This window comes from Heloderma suspectum, chromosome 2 (assembly GCF_057233095.1).
Source record: "Heloderma suspectum isolate Gila_16-S chromosome 2, 16-S_ref, whole genome shotgun sequence".
Classification (NCBI taxonomy): domain Eukaryota; kingdom Metazoa; phylum Chordata; class Lepidosauria; order Squamata; family Helodermatidae; genus Heloderma; species Heloderma suspectum.
The window spans coordinates 176,407,270-176,424,201 of NC_139459.1; the positions used below are offsets into that span (position 1 = coordinate 176,407,270).

The 16,932-nt window shown below is 44.4% G+C and overlaps 1 protein-coding gene across 1 annotated transcript; it reads left to right on the plus strand.

Annotated features, from left to right (window-relative positions):
* Positions 1-713: 713 nt before the first annotated feature.
* On the plus strand, positions 714-15,040 carry LOC146353402 (lysozyme C-like). Its single transcript, XM_084832238.1, has 5 exons — positions 714-903; positions 5,102-5,293; positions 6,337-6,492; positions 8,848-8,926; positions 14,606-15,040. The coding sequence occupies exons 2-5, from the start codon at positions 5,158-5,160 to the stop codon at positions 14,670-14,672; spliced, it is 438 nt and encodes a 145-aa protein (XP_084688364.1). The 5' UTR covers positions 714-903; positions 5,102-5,157; the 3' UTR covers positions 14,673-15,040.
* The last annotated feature ends 1,892 nt before the right edge of the window (positions 15,041-16,932 follow it).

Consider the following 16,932-nt stretch of genomic DNA (forward strand, 5'->3'; position numbering starts at 1 on the left):
TGGTCTCCCGGAGAGGGGGTCTGGTGAAGACCAAGGACTCTCGGTAGATAACAGCCACTCCCCCTCCCTGATCCCCAGCCCTCAGCTGCTGTGCATACGAAAATCCAGCTGGACACATGGCTGCAAGGGTTGGAGCAGCAGCCTCGGCCAGCCAGGTCTCTGTAATACATGCCAGGTCTGCACCCTCATCCAGGATCATGTCATGGATGAGGGAGGTTTTCTGGGTAACAGACCTGGCATTGCAGAGCAGCAAACGAAGGCCAGAAGATGGGGTCACGCCTCCCCCAGCCATCCTTTGGCTCTGGACAGGCCCGGAGCAGGGGACAGATACTACACATCTCTCCCTTGTTCCCCTTACCTGGCATGGCCTGCCCCTAGCGCTCCGCCAGCGCCTGCCGCCCAGCCTCGGTATCTTCTGGCCCCCAACACTCCCCCCAATGCCTCCATCAGGTGGACACATGCCCCCTCGCTCCCGCCTATCAGGCAGGCTACCCACCCCTAAAACCACAACAAAATCCCCCAAGAAAAAGAAAACACACACACACACACACAAAACAATTAAAAATCCCTTTAAAAATAATGCCAGGCCGGAGTCCACAGGGAAGGCCAGGTGCAGCAAGCACACCTCTTCCCCGGTGGTGGTGGCCTCTCCTGCAGGCCCTGGCTTTCCCAGGCCACCTCAGCCAGCCAGCTTATGTAGCCCCTCCAGGGAGGGCAAGTGGAGTAGCACAGCTGGCTCGGTACCTGGGGGCCTGGTCCTGCAGGGACTGGTGGTCTGCCAGGCAGAAGTCTCCAGGAAGGCCTGGTGGTGGTGGCAGCGGCGGCGGCGGCAGCAGCAGGCCCAGCAGCAGCAGGCCCGCCTCTTCCCCGGTGGTGGTGAACAAGTCACAGGGGGAGCCAAAGGTCAGGTCCATGTTATCGTGAATGCTATTGCCTCTTGAGCATTGAGCCCATGAGTGATTCACATTTTACTCAAAGGTCAGTTTGAACTTAGAAAAGGGTCCTTTAATATTCATGAAGAAAAATGATGTATGCTTCTACGATGTCCTTGAACAAGATGAGATGAAAACCTCCCGAGCACATGATTATTGAGGCCTGATGATTCCACTGGCCTAATATTCCCAAGTTTGTAACCTCCAGCACAAAGATTTTTTTTTTTTTAAACAAGGTGTAATAAGCTGAAACTTGATGCCATTTGAAGAACTGCTTCAGAGACGAAATACCCACACCAAAGCTATCATAGCTAAACCCTATAATTCTCAGTAGAGGACGGAAGACCCACATAGGGACAGATTCAGAGATCATTTTGTATTTGCAGTGGGAGAGTGGCTGGCACTTCAGCTCAGTGAGAGAACACAGGCTTTGCATGCACAAGGTCCCAGGTTCAATCCCCAGCATCTCCAGGTAGGGTTGGGCAAGGCCCCTGACTGGAACCCTGGAGAGCCACTGCCTGTCAGGGTAGACTAGCCTCTCTCTACCTGGAGCCCTCCAGTTGTTTTGCACTACAACTCCCAGGATTCCCGACAATTGGCTATGCTGGCTGTAACTGATGAGAACTGAAATTCAAAACTTCTGGAGGGCACCAGGTTGAGGAAGGCTGGCATAGACAATATGGATCTAGATGGACCAATGGCAGCTTCCTATGTTTGCCTGACAGATAAAATGCACAGGATTGGCAGGATATCTCCCAGGCTCTTGTTTCAAAACACATGAGCTGCAGAGATGGTTTCCATCAGAGCTGGTGGCCTGCTTGCTTGCTCCTCCCATCTAGAAGCCCATAAGATGAGCTTCTGTTGCCAGAAGGAGAGTTGAACAGCTTTCAGCAAGGGACTTAGTGCGGGTTATTTTTGCTTGATTCCAAACTGGCCTTCTTCAGATTGTGTTTTTATGGGTCTTTTAGAGCCATATGGTCCTCAGACGAATAGGATATAAAAGAGAGGGATTGCACCTACTTTTTTTGGGGGGGGGAATGACTTGATATGCCAAAATCTTCAATTAACCAAAAATGACATTATTTTTCACTGAAAGAGGTAGGAAATGAGAGAGATCCCTCTGGTATTCCAGTTATAGGATTAGATCCAGATTTGATATCAATGGGTTTTCACCATTTTTGGGGAACTTCTTTCAACTTGAGTGCCAAATTTAATTTTGGAGAAGTTCTTGGGGGCCGCATTCCAGTGGCTTTTAGGCTGAAAGCAAAGGAGGTGGGGCCAAAGCCAAAGGGGGGACAATAATAATTAAAAGCAGTGTATTTTAGATTAAATCTCTTATTGCCAGTAGCTAAGCCTTAGGAGAGCCATTCCAACCTTATAGAACCTAGGATACAAGCACTTGATGGTATCCTAGTAATTATCGAGGTCAAAGATGTCCCTTGAAATCAGAAGAATTTTCTAAATATATATTAATATCATGGAAAGGATCCAAATGAATAACATAATTAAGGGCTGAAAAGATGACATCCTATTGAAAGCATTTCCCGGAATTCCTTCTGTTGGAACAGTCACTGTATGTATCAAAATTTTAATGATTTCAGAGGTCTTATACTCACTGTGGACTATGGCTTCAGTCAGAAAGTTGATTTACATTGGCAACTTTCTCTCATGCATGAGAGAAAATCTTCAGTTTTTTAAGAATCTCCAGATGCACAGAAACATGAGTTTTAAGATGCTCAGTTGCACATCTCTGAAAGGGGCTATAGTTCCTGATAAAAGTGGGAACTGAAATAAAGAGAGGCATTTTTACTGCAATAATCTGCAAAAGACAAAAGATCTGTAAAGAGGGAAGTCAATATTATGACATTTAAATTAGGGGTCTCCTTCAGATTTGGCCAACTCCTGAATCACGAACTGAATCAGGCTGATTTGGACAGATGTGAGAGCTCTCCAAATCGAAGTGGGGTTCCTCTGAAGTAGAGTCCTGGGAATTTAGAGGAACATAGGACCAACAAAATGTTATTTAAATCATGCTCAGCAAAGTTATGAGTGGTTGGCCTATTTGCCTCAGTGTAAGCACACACGACCCTGATTTGGATTGGGGCCATAGCAATCTGAGAATGAGACAAGGGAATTTAAGGTTTTCCCTTTCCATTTGCATCCTGAAATTCCACCTCCACTGCAGTAGGCAATACAGGACCAGGAGAACATGGGGCATCTCCCATCCCTTCCCTGTCCACTGGAACACCCCCTTTACCCCTTCTCTGAGATCTTTTTGCAACCTCGGAGAGGCAGCCAGTGCAGTTCTTTCCACACTGACTGCAAGGCGGTGGCAGGGGGTGGGGCGGAGCACAGAATCCCATATTTGAGGTCAGAGCACTGCCTCCGACCTCGGATCTGGAATCCGAAATATCCTACGGCTCTCCAGATGCTTTCTAGGGACCATAGGAATGATTGCTCCTTTAAAAAGGACAGGGTGAAACTCAGCTCAACTCAGAAATCACTTGCAATACAAAGAATACACACACACACAAAGATCTATAGCTGAATTTCTTCAAAGCATTTACTTACGTTTAAATATCCCAGTACATGGGTAATCATCAGTGTTTTAAATAAAGTAACTTTGGTTTGTTTAAATGAATATAGAACAGAGAAAGTCACCAATATAAATAATCAAATACAACTTGGACAGAAGGAAGGTCTTTCTCTTTAAACTGCTCTTTCTCGTTCAGTATTTTAGCAGCTGGCCTGAAATTCTCAGTGAATGTACAATCAACAGTTCTTTGCGGCACCTGACAATTTCAGAATTATTAGTCAAACTGGTTCAATTTTATAAAGATTAGAATGCCCTGCATTATCATTGAAAAGGGTGGAATGTTTTTCCCCCACCGCTCCTTTGGCTCTTACCAAAGGACGGTCATGTTTGCATGCACAGATTATTATGAACAGCACTCCAATGTAATACAATAAATTGTTATTGACAATACATAATATAGCCATACTTCAAGATACTTAGGGTGCAAATCCTATGTACGTTTAGACAGAAAATGTCCTACACCTCCCAGCACATCCCACCAGCATGGATTGTGCCCTTACTTATACACACTAACCAATGAACACAGTGGGATTTACATCTGAGTAAAACCCCCTCCTGATTGGCTACCTAGATCACTTGCATCAGAGACAGCATATCTCTTGTCATCAGACAAGGCAACAGTCCTCCATAGAGAGGGCTGCTTTAACTGCCCCCGAATTCCCATGAATGGGTGATGCATTACTCCAGTATTTCTGTTTTCCTGGATTCATCCAAATCAGGATTGTTCAAGGAAGAAAACCTGGTGGAATAATAGTGCCAAAGCAGCAGGAAAGGGGATGGATCAGGTGAGTGGATTATTCAACTCACCTGCACCATCCTTTTATTGTAAAAGGTTAATTCTCACTTCAGTTCTATAGCTGAAGAAATGAGTGCCTATATAAACATGTATCTGGTTGGGCCCTAAATCTGAGACTTTGTAGTGTAAATTCAGCCTTGGTGAAGTGAAGGTGTGTATCCATACCTGGATACATACATGACTACGGAAGTGTCTTCGGACAGCGCTGGCTCTTCAGCTTAGAAATGGAGATGAGCACCACACCCTAGAGTCGGACACGACTGGTTGGGGACACCTTTACCTTTTTTTTTTATCCATACCTGTAGATTTGGCCACTTCTTAAGCTTTTGCGCTGTGGGAACCAGGTAGTCATTTCGATTCACACCAGTAATCTTGGCTTCCCTCTTCATCTTCTAAAAGTCAAAAATAGATGTTACAATCTTTGCTCATATCTATGTTTGTTTAGTACTGGGCAATATGTCTGCCATGAGGGGACTGAAGAATGATTTGTCCTCATAAAAAAGGCAATTTCATCTTTGATCCCAATCTGGAGATTAGAGTATGTTTAACTGAGGCATTTAATCATCTGGAGGTGTTTCCATCGGAAAATACAGGGAAGCCATTACTACAGGACAATGTGTGCTTCAAGAGATCTGAATTATAGTTGTACTGACAAGGTATTTTATGGCCTGGGGAAATGACATAAATGTGCATTGTTTTGAAGACAATTGCAGACTACAGAGATTTGTTAACTGATAATCTGTCATATATGCCTACATGGGGCCTCTGTTGCTTTAGATGGAGTAGAACACTTCTGGTTTTTTGGAAGGATTGGCATCCAGAGAGCAGTAGCCATGAAAGCTCTTGCTGTTGCCCTCATCAGCCTAGCCATCACCACAAGTGAAGCCAGGGTGGTTCCAAGATGTGAACTAGCAAAGACTTTGAGACAGTCTGGCCTAGAAGGATACAAGAACTACACCCTGAACGACTGTGAGTTCTGTCTGTTGCATGCTCAACTTCCTGTTGGTTCTTTGCACTGATTTATGCGAAACTTGCTTGTCTATTTGCTAAGTTGTTTTTGTTGGTCAGCTTCTTTCCTTCTACAATGGGAGTATGCTTATTTTAATTCTTTTTCTTTTGACTTAGATGAGGGCTCCCCACCTTTTGGGGCTGGTGGGCACATTTCAAATTTTGAGAGTGTGTCATATACACTCTCACAAAATGGCTGCCTTGATGGGCATGGGCAGTCACAAAATTTCCCAGATGGCAAACTAAGGAGGCTAACAAAAACAGTAACTTGTGCAAGAACATCTACAGCACAGGGGAAGAGGCTAAACCTCACCCCCCTCGTCTCTGCTGGATCCCTAAGAACTGCACCATACTGAGAGTATGAGAGATCAACAGCTGCAGGTTGTAAGAAACTTGGTTGCTATTTCCTGCATTTGGCACTTTCGGGAAAAGTAGTTATTGGTTGTGTGTTTGTTAATGCCTCAGTGCATTGGAAAGGTTGGTTGCATTTGTCTTTTGCTTATGTATTATTGATATTGTGTCTTAAAGGTTGATACTGCCTATTTTGTAATTAATGCAAGTCACACAGCTAGCCCACCTCTTCTTCCTTCTGCTTCTCCCTATCCCGGTGTTCCTTATGTGGAGAGCTTGGGGGGAAAACATATCAATTTTTGGAACAAACAGTCTGTGTCTCCGTGTCCCTCCAAATCCAAATCTTCGGGGGTGTTCAGACTCGGATTCAGTCTCCTTCAGAGAGGTCTCATGTCCCGAATCTGGCCAACTCATCCTGATTTGATTCTGGATTCTCAATTCAGCTGAATCCATAGCATACACCTAGTGGCTTCCCAAAGGCATCTAGTGAATTCATGGCAGAGGCAAGATTCAAACTGAGGATTTCCCGATTCATAGCTCCATCTCCTAGCCATGTCAACCAGCTTTTATGTCAATTTCCTTTTAAAAAATATTTTTGATGTTTTTTCACTCTTCTCTAATCATCGTTCTGTGTCTCCTGTTTTCCCTGCCAGGGATTTGTCTCGTCTTTTTTTCAAGTAATTTCAACACTAGACCTCCAATGAGCAGGGAACTACGCAAAGCGTATGGGATATTCAGGATTAGTAATGCAGTCTGGTGCACGGATGGGAAGCGGACCTCACGTAATGCTTGCAACATTGCCTGTCAAAGTGAGTGACGTCTTTCTGCTTGGCCTTATGTAATGCATAATGAGGGATATTTCTTATTACAAGAAGAGGGTGTGTCCTACATTCCCACTGCCCGCACCTGCAGTGGTGGTAGGATGTGGAGTGGGTTTTCCAAAAATGAAAAAAAGTTGCTGGAGACATCATGTGGTGGCATCCTCAGGACCCCACAGCTCACAAAATGACCCCCCCCCCCGGAAGCTGCAGGTGATCAGGGCAGAGGAAGCCATCTGCATTTTATTAATGTAGCCATAATGGTGCTATGTTTTTAATGAGTTTTGAACAAGAAGCTTCACATGCTCAGACCGTTTCTTCTTTTATCAGGGCTAGCAAACAGTGTTGTTGATGTTTTAACATATCAAGAATGTTAGTTGTTAAGATGGCAATATTTAAGGCCCTGCCCCACAGCTATATGGCATGGCTGTGGGTGTGGGTGATTTTGTCTTTCACCTCAGGCAGCCAAATGGTTTTTGGCCAGTGGTGATCCCATCCTTCAAAACTGGAAGACTCGTTTATGATGTTTTTGCCACAGCATCTCAATCCAGGCAGCTATTAGGCATGTTTACTCATGAGTAAATTCCACTGAATTCAATGAACCATGCAAGTGCATAGGTCTGTGCATGTTGGCTGTCCTGATCTCCCACCCACCCCTTCTTCCTGCATTGAGCAGGGGGTTGGACTCGATGGCCTTGTAGGCCCCTTCCAACCCTACTATTCTATGATACCTGTACCATTGCCCCTGCGATGGGCTCATTGCCTTTGAGGGTGGGGGTGAGTTTAAAACTGCACATGCTCAGAGTAATTTTTTTTAAAAATCAGGGTTGGTAAACTGTGTTGCTGTTATTTTAATGTATCAGGAATCCTAGTTGTTAGGCATGAATAGTGATGATGGGGGAAGAAGAGAAATGTTGGTTCTGTGTTTCACAACCGAAGGAAGACACAATGAAAGCCCCCCAACCTCCCGTAAGATCATTAGGTCCAGGGTCTAAGACCAGCTAGATGCACCGCTGCCCCCGCGATGGACTCCTGCAGTGGAGGCCTGGCAGCTTCATGGGATGTGAGGGTGGGGGGAGCTTCGGGAAGCCTTTGGGAGTCTGTTCAACTTCGACTGGAGGAGCTTTTGAGCGAATGTGGCTGAGACGATGCTCACGATAGCATCATAGCTCTGATTCCAAAGGGGAACAACTGGCTGCCATTTCCAAAATCTGTACGTTTGGCCATAGGTGGTTTTTCAGAACATTCAAATCCCTTCCATTGTAGACAGCACAGATGCTGATTTTAGGGGTAACATACTTCCTGTTGCAGGGATTAGCTTGCTCTTTTGCTGAAAGGATAGCTGTCCACTTTGTACGCTTCGTACTAGTCCAGCAGACTGCAGGGGGATGTTCCGCCCAGGGTCTGGGGTTGGCCTGGCGGGACAGCTGCCAAGGGCCCACAGGCTCAGGATGGCTTCTGCCACAGCTGCTGCCATCCTCCTTCTCCTTCCTGTCCCACCCAGCCAGCTGGTCCCGCTGGCACATGCCGCGGCACTTGGCCTTCCAAAACTGCAGGCCTCACAGTGCCCCAGTCTAAAAGATGTTTTTAATTTACATTTTGAGTAGTAGTGATCCGGACCAATCAGACGCTCCCTTTGGCAGGGGCATGGCCAGTAAGCGCACAGGGAGCCTTCATTGTGGGAAGGCGGTGGTGGGGTCCATTGGCAGCAATATGCTGAAGGGCCATGGGAGTCTGGCATTGGCCCTTGTTCCAGAACACCCCTGCAAACGTTGGGCTCAAGGAGCCTGGCTATGCCAGGGCAGCGGCAAGCTGTGCAAATGAATAGCAGTGCCAGCTAGCCCACGCTCAAGGCTTGTGCTAATCACTGTGGGAACGGCTGAGATAGGATTCCCCTGGAAGAGGGAGGCAGTGAAGAGGGTGATAGGGGGAAAAGTGGGCTGACACTGGATCACTATTCAGATGTTTTAAATATGGTAAGTGGTGTATAGTCTATTAAATGATAAAATAATACTAAATAATATTCATTGCATGTGGCCTTAGTTCAGTGTACTTGCTTACGTCTTGCATCTTCCTTCTGTGTTCACTCGCATAGTGACAGGAGACACCCATAACAATTACTCAGCAAATTACCCTTTTCACAGAAGGGCATTCATCACTCCTTACTAGTAACAGTCACTGCAATAGGAAATACCACCATAATAAGGTTTCTTCTTCTTCTTCTTCTTCTTCTTCTTCAAGGAACCATTTGCTGTTGTCCCAGCAGATGTTGGCACTTGGAAGCAAGGTGATTTATTAATCTCCATGACTTCCTCCAACTCTCTGTGTCATTCCTTATCTCAATAGAGTTCCTTGATGATGACATCAGTGATGACATCCAGTGTGCCAAGAAAATTGTCGAGACTGGCAGTGGGTTGGCAGCCTGGTGAGTAACATTTGGCTTTCTAAACTCTACAAATGAAAAAAAGCAGTTGAAGTTGCTGAATTATCATCCGCATCCATTTTGTTGCCCAGCCTAGCAGTCACTTTAAAACAAGCAAAGCATGTATTAAAGCATTTCTTTTACCAGTGAATGGGATCCAAACAGCACATTCTTACTTTAATTTCAGATTTGTCTGTCTTCATATTTCCTTTATGTATGCAATTGCAGAATTGCAGCTCTGGGGTTTTAAACTGTTTTCCAATATGCAGAATTGGCAGACTTGTACCCATACCACCCCACCATCCTGATAAGTTCAGTGCAGCATGACAGAAATGGTGGTGGTAGGAATCTTGAGAGAGATTCTGAGATAGTGTAGCTTGATTCTGTTAAGATATATTTTAAAAAGAAATGAGCAAGGCAAATGTGCACATGGGTGTAATGCCTCCCATTCGGCATTTGAAAAAGGAAAGGCAAAGACTCTGCTAAAAGCGGAGTTGCAGTGAGTCAATGATGAGGAATGATGTGAAACTTCTGTTCTGACCAACAGTGTCAATGCTTTAAGAAAGTTAAAAAGGAGAAGGATCCTGCAAAGAAAGGGATCCCTCCTGATTTTTTGGTCAGTTGTGCTGATTGGTAGATCCCAGCCATAGCTGACTTTTTTAGGTTCAAGATCTAACCCCAATAACTATACCCCTATAAATCTTTTGGATGTGGTCAGCAATTATATGTGAGACACCTTCTGAATAAGTGAGAAAGTTGGGTGGGCTCAGAAAACCTTTTGCCAGAGGAGCAGGCAGATTAACAGCTGGCCACTGCTTCCTCCTGAATCAGCCAGGAAATATACATCCTCATCACATCGTTCTCTTTATGCTGCCTTCATAGATTTTAGGGTTGCTTTTGACTCCATATCTCAGCCTCACCTTTTGCACAAATGGGCTCTTTTGAATATGGATCATAGGTTGCTCAGAGGATTCAGATGCTGTATGACAATTCTAGTATATGTGTCAGAATTACTACAGGGAGGAGTGTATCGGAAGCCATTATTGTGAACAAGGGAACGCAACGGGGCACCTGCATCTTAATGATATGGGGCGTCTCTACACCAGCCTAAAATCCTGCATTTAAAATGGTGCTTTCTGCTTCTGCCTTGAATGCAGGTTCAAAATGACTCCCTTTTCACCTGCTTCCTTTCCCCCCTTTCCTTTCCCCCCCTTCTCCCTGTATCTGAGTCTTCCATTATCTTTCATTGATCTCACTCCTCTTCTTGCCGCTTTTCCTCTTTTCATGGAGGGAACTCAAGTGGAACACGATAGTTCATTTTCTGCATTCTATTTAAAAACAGAACAAAGGGCATTTAGTGCAGGAGATGCCTTAGAGGTTCACGGCATCGTGTAAAGAGCCCACAAACTTCCGTGAAGGAGCAATTTCAATCACAGGATAAAAGCTCTGTGTGAAGAAAGCCATAGTTTCCTCTCTTTCTGGTACAGTTTCCCCCTCTCCAATTAAGAGAAAGGAGTACTCCTAATCTATAATATACTGACAATACTGTTCTTCTGTCATATCCCCAGTTGGGGATGTGTGGGCCTTTAGTTCATTCTGCACTAGGGAGCTTTTAAAAGTATTTGGGAAGAAAAGGAACTTGGATAATCAGTTGCTGGAGCAGATTGACTCATATAGATACTTGGTGTGACATTTAAACATTCTGGATCCTGATCCACTCATTTGAAAGCTACTGCATGGGTGGCTAATGTAATGGCTAATGTTCTTTTTTGTTTTTTGGCTTGACCAGGTGCAAGATGGTGATGCTGCTGTTTGGGCTATAGAAAACCAAACGACTGTCCCAGCTTCTGTGTGGGGCTCCTGTGTGGGTTCATGCAGATATTGCAGCTCTGGAATTTCTGTCTAAAGCCCTGGGTGTTCCTGTATCCGCCCCCAAGGCAATTGTCCAAAGGGGGATAGCCTGTTTTTCAGTGGGAACTTTAGCCCAGGAGGTAGCTGTATATCTTTTTGGCTTAAGATAATTTTAAAACAGGCCTCTTGTCTTACTGGCATTTGAAGACATAGGGGCAGAATGATGGGCCACCAAAATGCCTGAAATAATTTCTAAACTGGGTTTCTCAGTGGGATCTTTGATTGCAAGGAGCTATGATAGTGCCTTTTTGGAAGTCTTAAGATGTCTGATTGATGCTGAATTCCAGACTACTACTGCACTAGTGACCAAGTGTTGTTCCAACATGCTGTATAAAGATTTTATAGTCCTTCCAAGGAAATTGCCATCATATTTGTCTTTTCTCTGCCCACATGGTTTTAGATGGCTCTTAATTAAATGCAGATTAAAAACTCTGCAGCTAAAGTAGGTTAAGGCAGTGGTCCCCAACCTTTTTGGGACCAGGTACCGGTCTGTGGAAGACAATTTTTCCATGGACTGGGGGGGGGGGGGATGGGACCAGGCCGCAGTAGGGGTGTGGGAACCCCCCTTACCTTGGTGGCTCCAGCCGGGGAAGGACTTCCGGCTGCTGGGATGCAAATGGCGTCTGCGTAGCGGATGCCATTTGCGTCCCTGTTCTTTGCAGTAATAGGCTATTACTGCAAAGAACAGGGCCGGAGTCAGGGCTGGCAAGGATTCTGGGGGGAGGAGGGATGGATCGCCTCCCCCCCCGTGGACCCAAGGTAAGGGGGGGTTCCCACACTCCTACTGTGGTCTGGTCCCTAACAGACCATGGACCGGTACTGGTCCGCAGCCCGGGGGTTGGGGACCCCTGGGTTAAGGGACACTATAGCGGCCAACTTAGGGTAAATGGACATTATGCAGTTGGATGCTGGAAGGCAGAGGATCTGGTTCCTTTTTCTGGATTGCCTATTGTATCTATATTTGAGGACTCAGTACCTTGATACCCTTACTGCTGGTATTAGGGATAACTCCTCTTGAAACAAAATCTTATTTTTATTGGTTGGGTTAGATTATTTGTGACTTACTACCACACTGTCAGATTTGTTAGATTGGCTCTAATGAAGAGGATTTTTAAAAACCTGACAGATGATAATAGAAGTTAGCGAGCTATTTTAGCTATTAATAATTTTTAGTATACAATCAGTTGTTGACAGTTTGTTAAATTATTACTTACTAGTGTAAAGCCTGTGTTGCTATGGGTGCTAGTAGTCTGAGAATGATCGGATGAAAATATGTCTGGCCATTTCCCTTGCAACTGGAACTGTACATGGGATCCACTGGTGTAATTTTTAAATAAACGGACTTAGTACATTTAAAACAATTGTTTTTGTTTTGGCCTAGGGACTTCCAACTGCTGATCCTTAGGCTAGGTAGACAACAAAGGCAGGCTCACCACCACACACTGTGGTCCTGACTCAACAGCAGGAGGGTCACCCAGCTGCACCTTGCGATGTGTGGCATGGGAAGAGCTGCCTGGACCCGGAGGGAGTCCACTATGAGCTGCTCACCCACCTGCCACCCTTATTTCATAAAGTACTTCAACATGGATGTCAGCAATACAAACCACAACCTTAAGAAACATTATGTTAGGGGCGCATAACTGCTCTCATTCCAGGAAGAGTCCTCAGAGATTATAAGACAGTTCATTTGGGGGGGGCTTACAGGGATAAAATATGCATTCCTCCAAATGTGCCCTTCATGTTCCATGGGTGTTTGGTGCTCTTCCACTTGCCTGCTCTTAATTTAATTTCCTTATGTAAGGCAATGCCATGGCTCCATAAAGTCCCTGGCTTCTTTTGCTGCTCAGTTGTTTTGTTTACTTTTCTGCTTGGACCATTGTCTGTTAAACCCCCCCCCAACACACACACACACACACACACACACACTCTAAAATAAATTCATAAATAAATAAGGTAGGCATGTGGACTGTAAGAAAAATTCCCACATCCATGCTGCTGTAATACTTTTATTAGGCCAACCAAATCAACATCACCTGATTCTCCCCCCCCCCCCCCCCGATTTCAGCTATCATTTGTATTTACCGGTTGAATGTGGACTGTCCTGCCCTGGGAAGGTTCTCCTTTGGAGGAGGTAGGACTCCTGCTGGATCCATTCAGGGTGTGATCTGAGGCATATATAGCCAGGAGAAAGTCCTGCACCTTCCAACCTCCCCCAGCAAGCTATGCAGTGAGCTTTGTCTGCCTCAATGTGCCTCAGATCACATCCTGAGGCTGTCACACTTGACTCCTTTACCTGGGAGTGAGGTCCATTGGACTCAGTGCAGTTTCCTTCTGAGTTTAGATGGCGAGGGGTGTGCTGTTAATCATTTCCTTTGAATTGCAATCCAGTCCTGGTTGAGGGCTAGGGATGGACTGGTCCTACCAGTAGGTGAGGGGGGGATCCAGAGGGGCTGGACTACAACTGGCTGGGGGATCATGGGAGTTGGAGTCCAGCTCCACCCCAGTGGGGCTGGGCTTGCTTAGCTAGCCTGATGATTATCTGAGATCTCTGCCATGGGGGCTGCCTGGTCCAGGCCCCTGAGTAACCCAGACTAGCCTAAGGAGCAAGACTGGAGAGAGGAAGGCACTGCAGCCTCAGCCTCTTCCTTAGCAACTAAAGAATGCTAGGAAATAGTGTTTCAAGGATGGATGGCTACTGGCAGAGACCAACTGCCACCTGAGAAGTCTCTGAATATGTTCATACTGTTTGGTGCAGAGCCAAGAAACATGCTGTCTTGCTATTAAATCTTGAGCTTTGAACTTTCTCATCATTTCCAAATTTTCTGCACTTCTACACTGCTCAAATGTCAGTTTAAAACAGAAATGAGGAAAACTGATCTGGTAGATCTCTAGTAATAAGACTTACACTACCATGTTCTTATATAAATGTTCCTATTATTATATCTAGTCCAGTTTTTTTGTATGTTGACACTGTACAAGTGTCACTTGACACTGACACTTTCTTGCTTTGTGTTTTTAGTCTGATTTAGATGCAAAAGCCTGGTTGGCTAACTGAACTCAACTTAAAGGAAATTTACGTTGCATACAAAAAAACCTTAGATGTGGAATGGTCTGAAGTGGAATGATACACCTTGGATGTGGAATGTAATTGTGGATAACACTACTTCCTTACATACTAATATGAAGCAAATTGCACAAAATGTGTAGTCTGAAAGTATTTGTTGTCGAATATCTGGAGATATGTTTTCTCCACTTCATGCTTATTGCATGTATGCATGTATATGACAGAAGTTCAAGAGTTGAACTGCTAGATCAAGACCAAAGGCCTATCTAGACCATCATTCTGTTAGTCATTTTACAATAGTGGCTACAGCCAGGTGTTAGAAGTTTCCCTGTTATTTATTCCCAACATTTGATAGCTACACATATAAGTGGAGATTATATTTAGCTGTCATGGCTAACAGCCACTGAGAGACCTATCCTCTATGAATAGATCCTATCCCATTATAAAGCCATATAAGTTGGTGGCCAATGCATTGTCATGTTGCAGTGAATCCCCTAAGTGAATCCTGCTTTGAGTGCAGAACTATTCCTTCATCAAGAACAAACTACTGGTATGCCAAACCTTGGTTACTTCACAAAGCTGAGGTGAAATTTCCCATTTTCAGAACCGTTTCCTTTTTTAAAATATGTTTGGATTATTTGATATGCCTCTGGTTAAAGGGAAAATCCAAGAAATGTTGCTGATTTTCCTCCTTTCTTTATCCTCAGGAGAACATGGACAAACAGGTGTCGTGGAAAAAATCTTGATAATTATCTTAAAGGCTGCTCTGTCTGAGATCTCAGTTCTCGCCGGTCCTTTACAATCTGATTGGCGGATGTTGTGATACTGTCTCATCCCACCCTGCATCTGCTTGCTTTTGAAGAAGGTGACCTAATGCCACTTATATTTAGATGAAATTTCAGAACCCCACAGCCCCTCTGAACCATATCAACTGGATCCAAATAGGTTCCTGACAACAGAACTAATTCCATAGGGCATGGCAGAACAAGGTAACTCAGTGGAATGAAGAAACAAAGTCTCAGGATGCTGGAAAAAAAATCATGTTCCTTGAAGTAGCCCAATGCTACCTGAGCTAATTTTTGTGAACTGCCCAGAGAGCTTTGGCTATTGGGCAGTATAGAAATGAAATAAATACTTCAAGGAATAAAACTATCTATCTATCTGATTTATGTCATCCAGTGCCCGTGTAGCAAAGTCTATGTGCACTTAAACTATGCACAGGGGAGCATCTGTGCAATATAAGAAATAAGAAGCAGGGCACTCCTGCAGTAGGAAATTTTGCAGAGCAAAATCACTCTGCAAAAGATGGGCTATGCAAACCCCGCTACAAATGATGATAAAATCCTACTGAAAAAAGAACTTGAATGGATTTTAAGGTTGAAAATGCTGGCCACTGGGGGCTATAATGAAGAACTAGATTTCTGCCTCTTTTGTAAAGGTCAGGAATTTTGAGACACTCCCTACGAATATGGTGCATGTCATGAAGTGGGAGACCTTGAGCCTAATCAGAAATAACATGGATACAGCTGAAATGTTTCCATATATATGTATATAAACTACTGCATATTAAACAGGTTACCAGTCGCAGGATTCATAGACATAGAATCATAGAGTTGGAAGGGGCCTACAAGACCATTGAGTCCAACCCCCTGCTCCATGCAGGAAGCCTGATTCCCAGGCAGTCTCCCATCCAGGCTGACCCTGCTTCGCTTCAGTGGGAGACATACGTTTTTCAGAGATCTCTGCAGGCAATTTTTAGAAATATTGAGTAAGTATGCACAGGCATATTGCAGTGTGAAAATGATTTTTTAAAATTTTTTAACACAAATATTTTATTTCAAAATGTATACATCTGTGCTTTATTGTCCCTTTCTGCTTTTGGTTTAGCCCCTGAAGAAGGCGCGCATATATATATATATATATATATATATGAATGAGATAGAAGCAGGGGCATTGCTAGGTTCTTAAAAGATCTGGGGCACAGGACCATAACACAAATTGGCATATATCTATATATAATATCTGAGTATAAGCATCATATATGTATGTGTTTGTGTGTGGTGTGTGCATGTGGTGTGTGTACAGATGTGGTGTGTGCACTGACCCTCCACCCCACTTCAACTCAGACCTTAATTCAGTGTTTTGGAAAACATCCCGCTTCTGCTCGAGCCAATTTGTAGTCAGACCACTTCAGCACAGCACCCAATCTGAGTCAAGGTTGCATGCAAATTTAGAATTACTAGAATTTATTTACATTTCACCAATATTAGCAGCAGGGGAACATGGGTGGGAAGGTGCTATTGCACTCATGTTCTGCTTGTGGGTTTCCTGTGGGCATCTGGTTGGCCACTGTGTGAACAGAATGCCGGACTAGATGGACCTTGGTCTGATGCACACTGTTCTTATGTTCTTAAATATAGAGTGCCTCTGAGCATATGCAGAATGATTTTCTTTCACCACGGAGCACTTACATTCTCCCCCTACCAATTCTATTCCCCTTCATGCAACCATCCCTCCTCATCCTACCATCCTCCAGCAACTCTTCATAACTTCCAGCAACTCTTCAAGTTTGTCCTCCTTCTTATGCACAAGCTCTCATTGTATCTCATCCCCATCTCATTGTATCTTCTGCCCTATAATTTCATTTGTGCCAAGACTTCACCAGGATTCAGCCAATGAGTCTGTTTTAAAAATTAGGGCTGAGTTATGGAGAAACTCTGAGCATGTACTAAGCGCCTTTTCCTCACCACTGAAGCTAGAGTTCATGCAAAATGAAAAAAACACAAATGGCAAAACATGAATAGGACTGAGCTGAAAGGGTAGCCAATTCATTAGATGGAACTGGGTAGGCACTGTATTAAGCCTGCAGTACCATGCTCACAACTCAGGACTTATTTCTGAGTAAACATGCAGAACATCAAGGTGCAAACCTCCCTGCAAAAGTAACTTGTGCTGGAACCCTATGCCCACTTTCCAGAGAGTAAGCCTCATTAAACATAATGGGACTTCTGAGTAGGCATACATAGGACTGCAT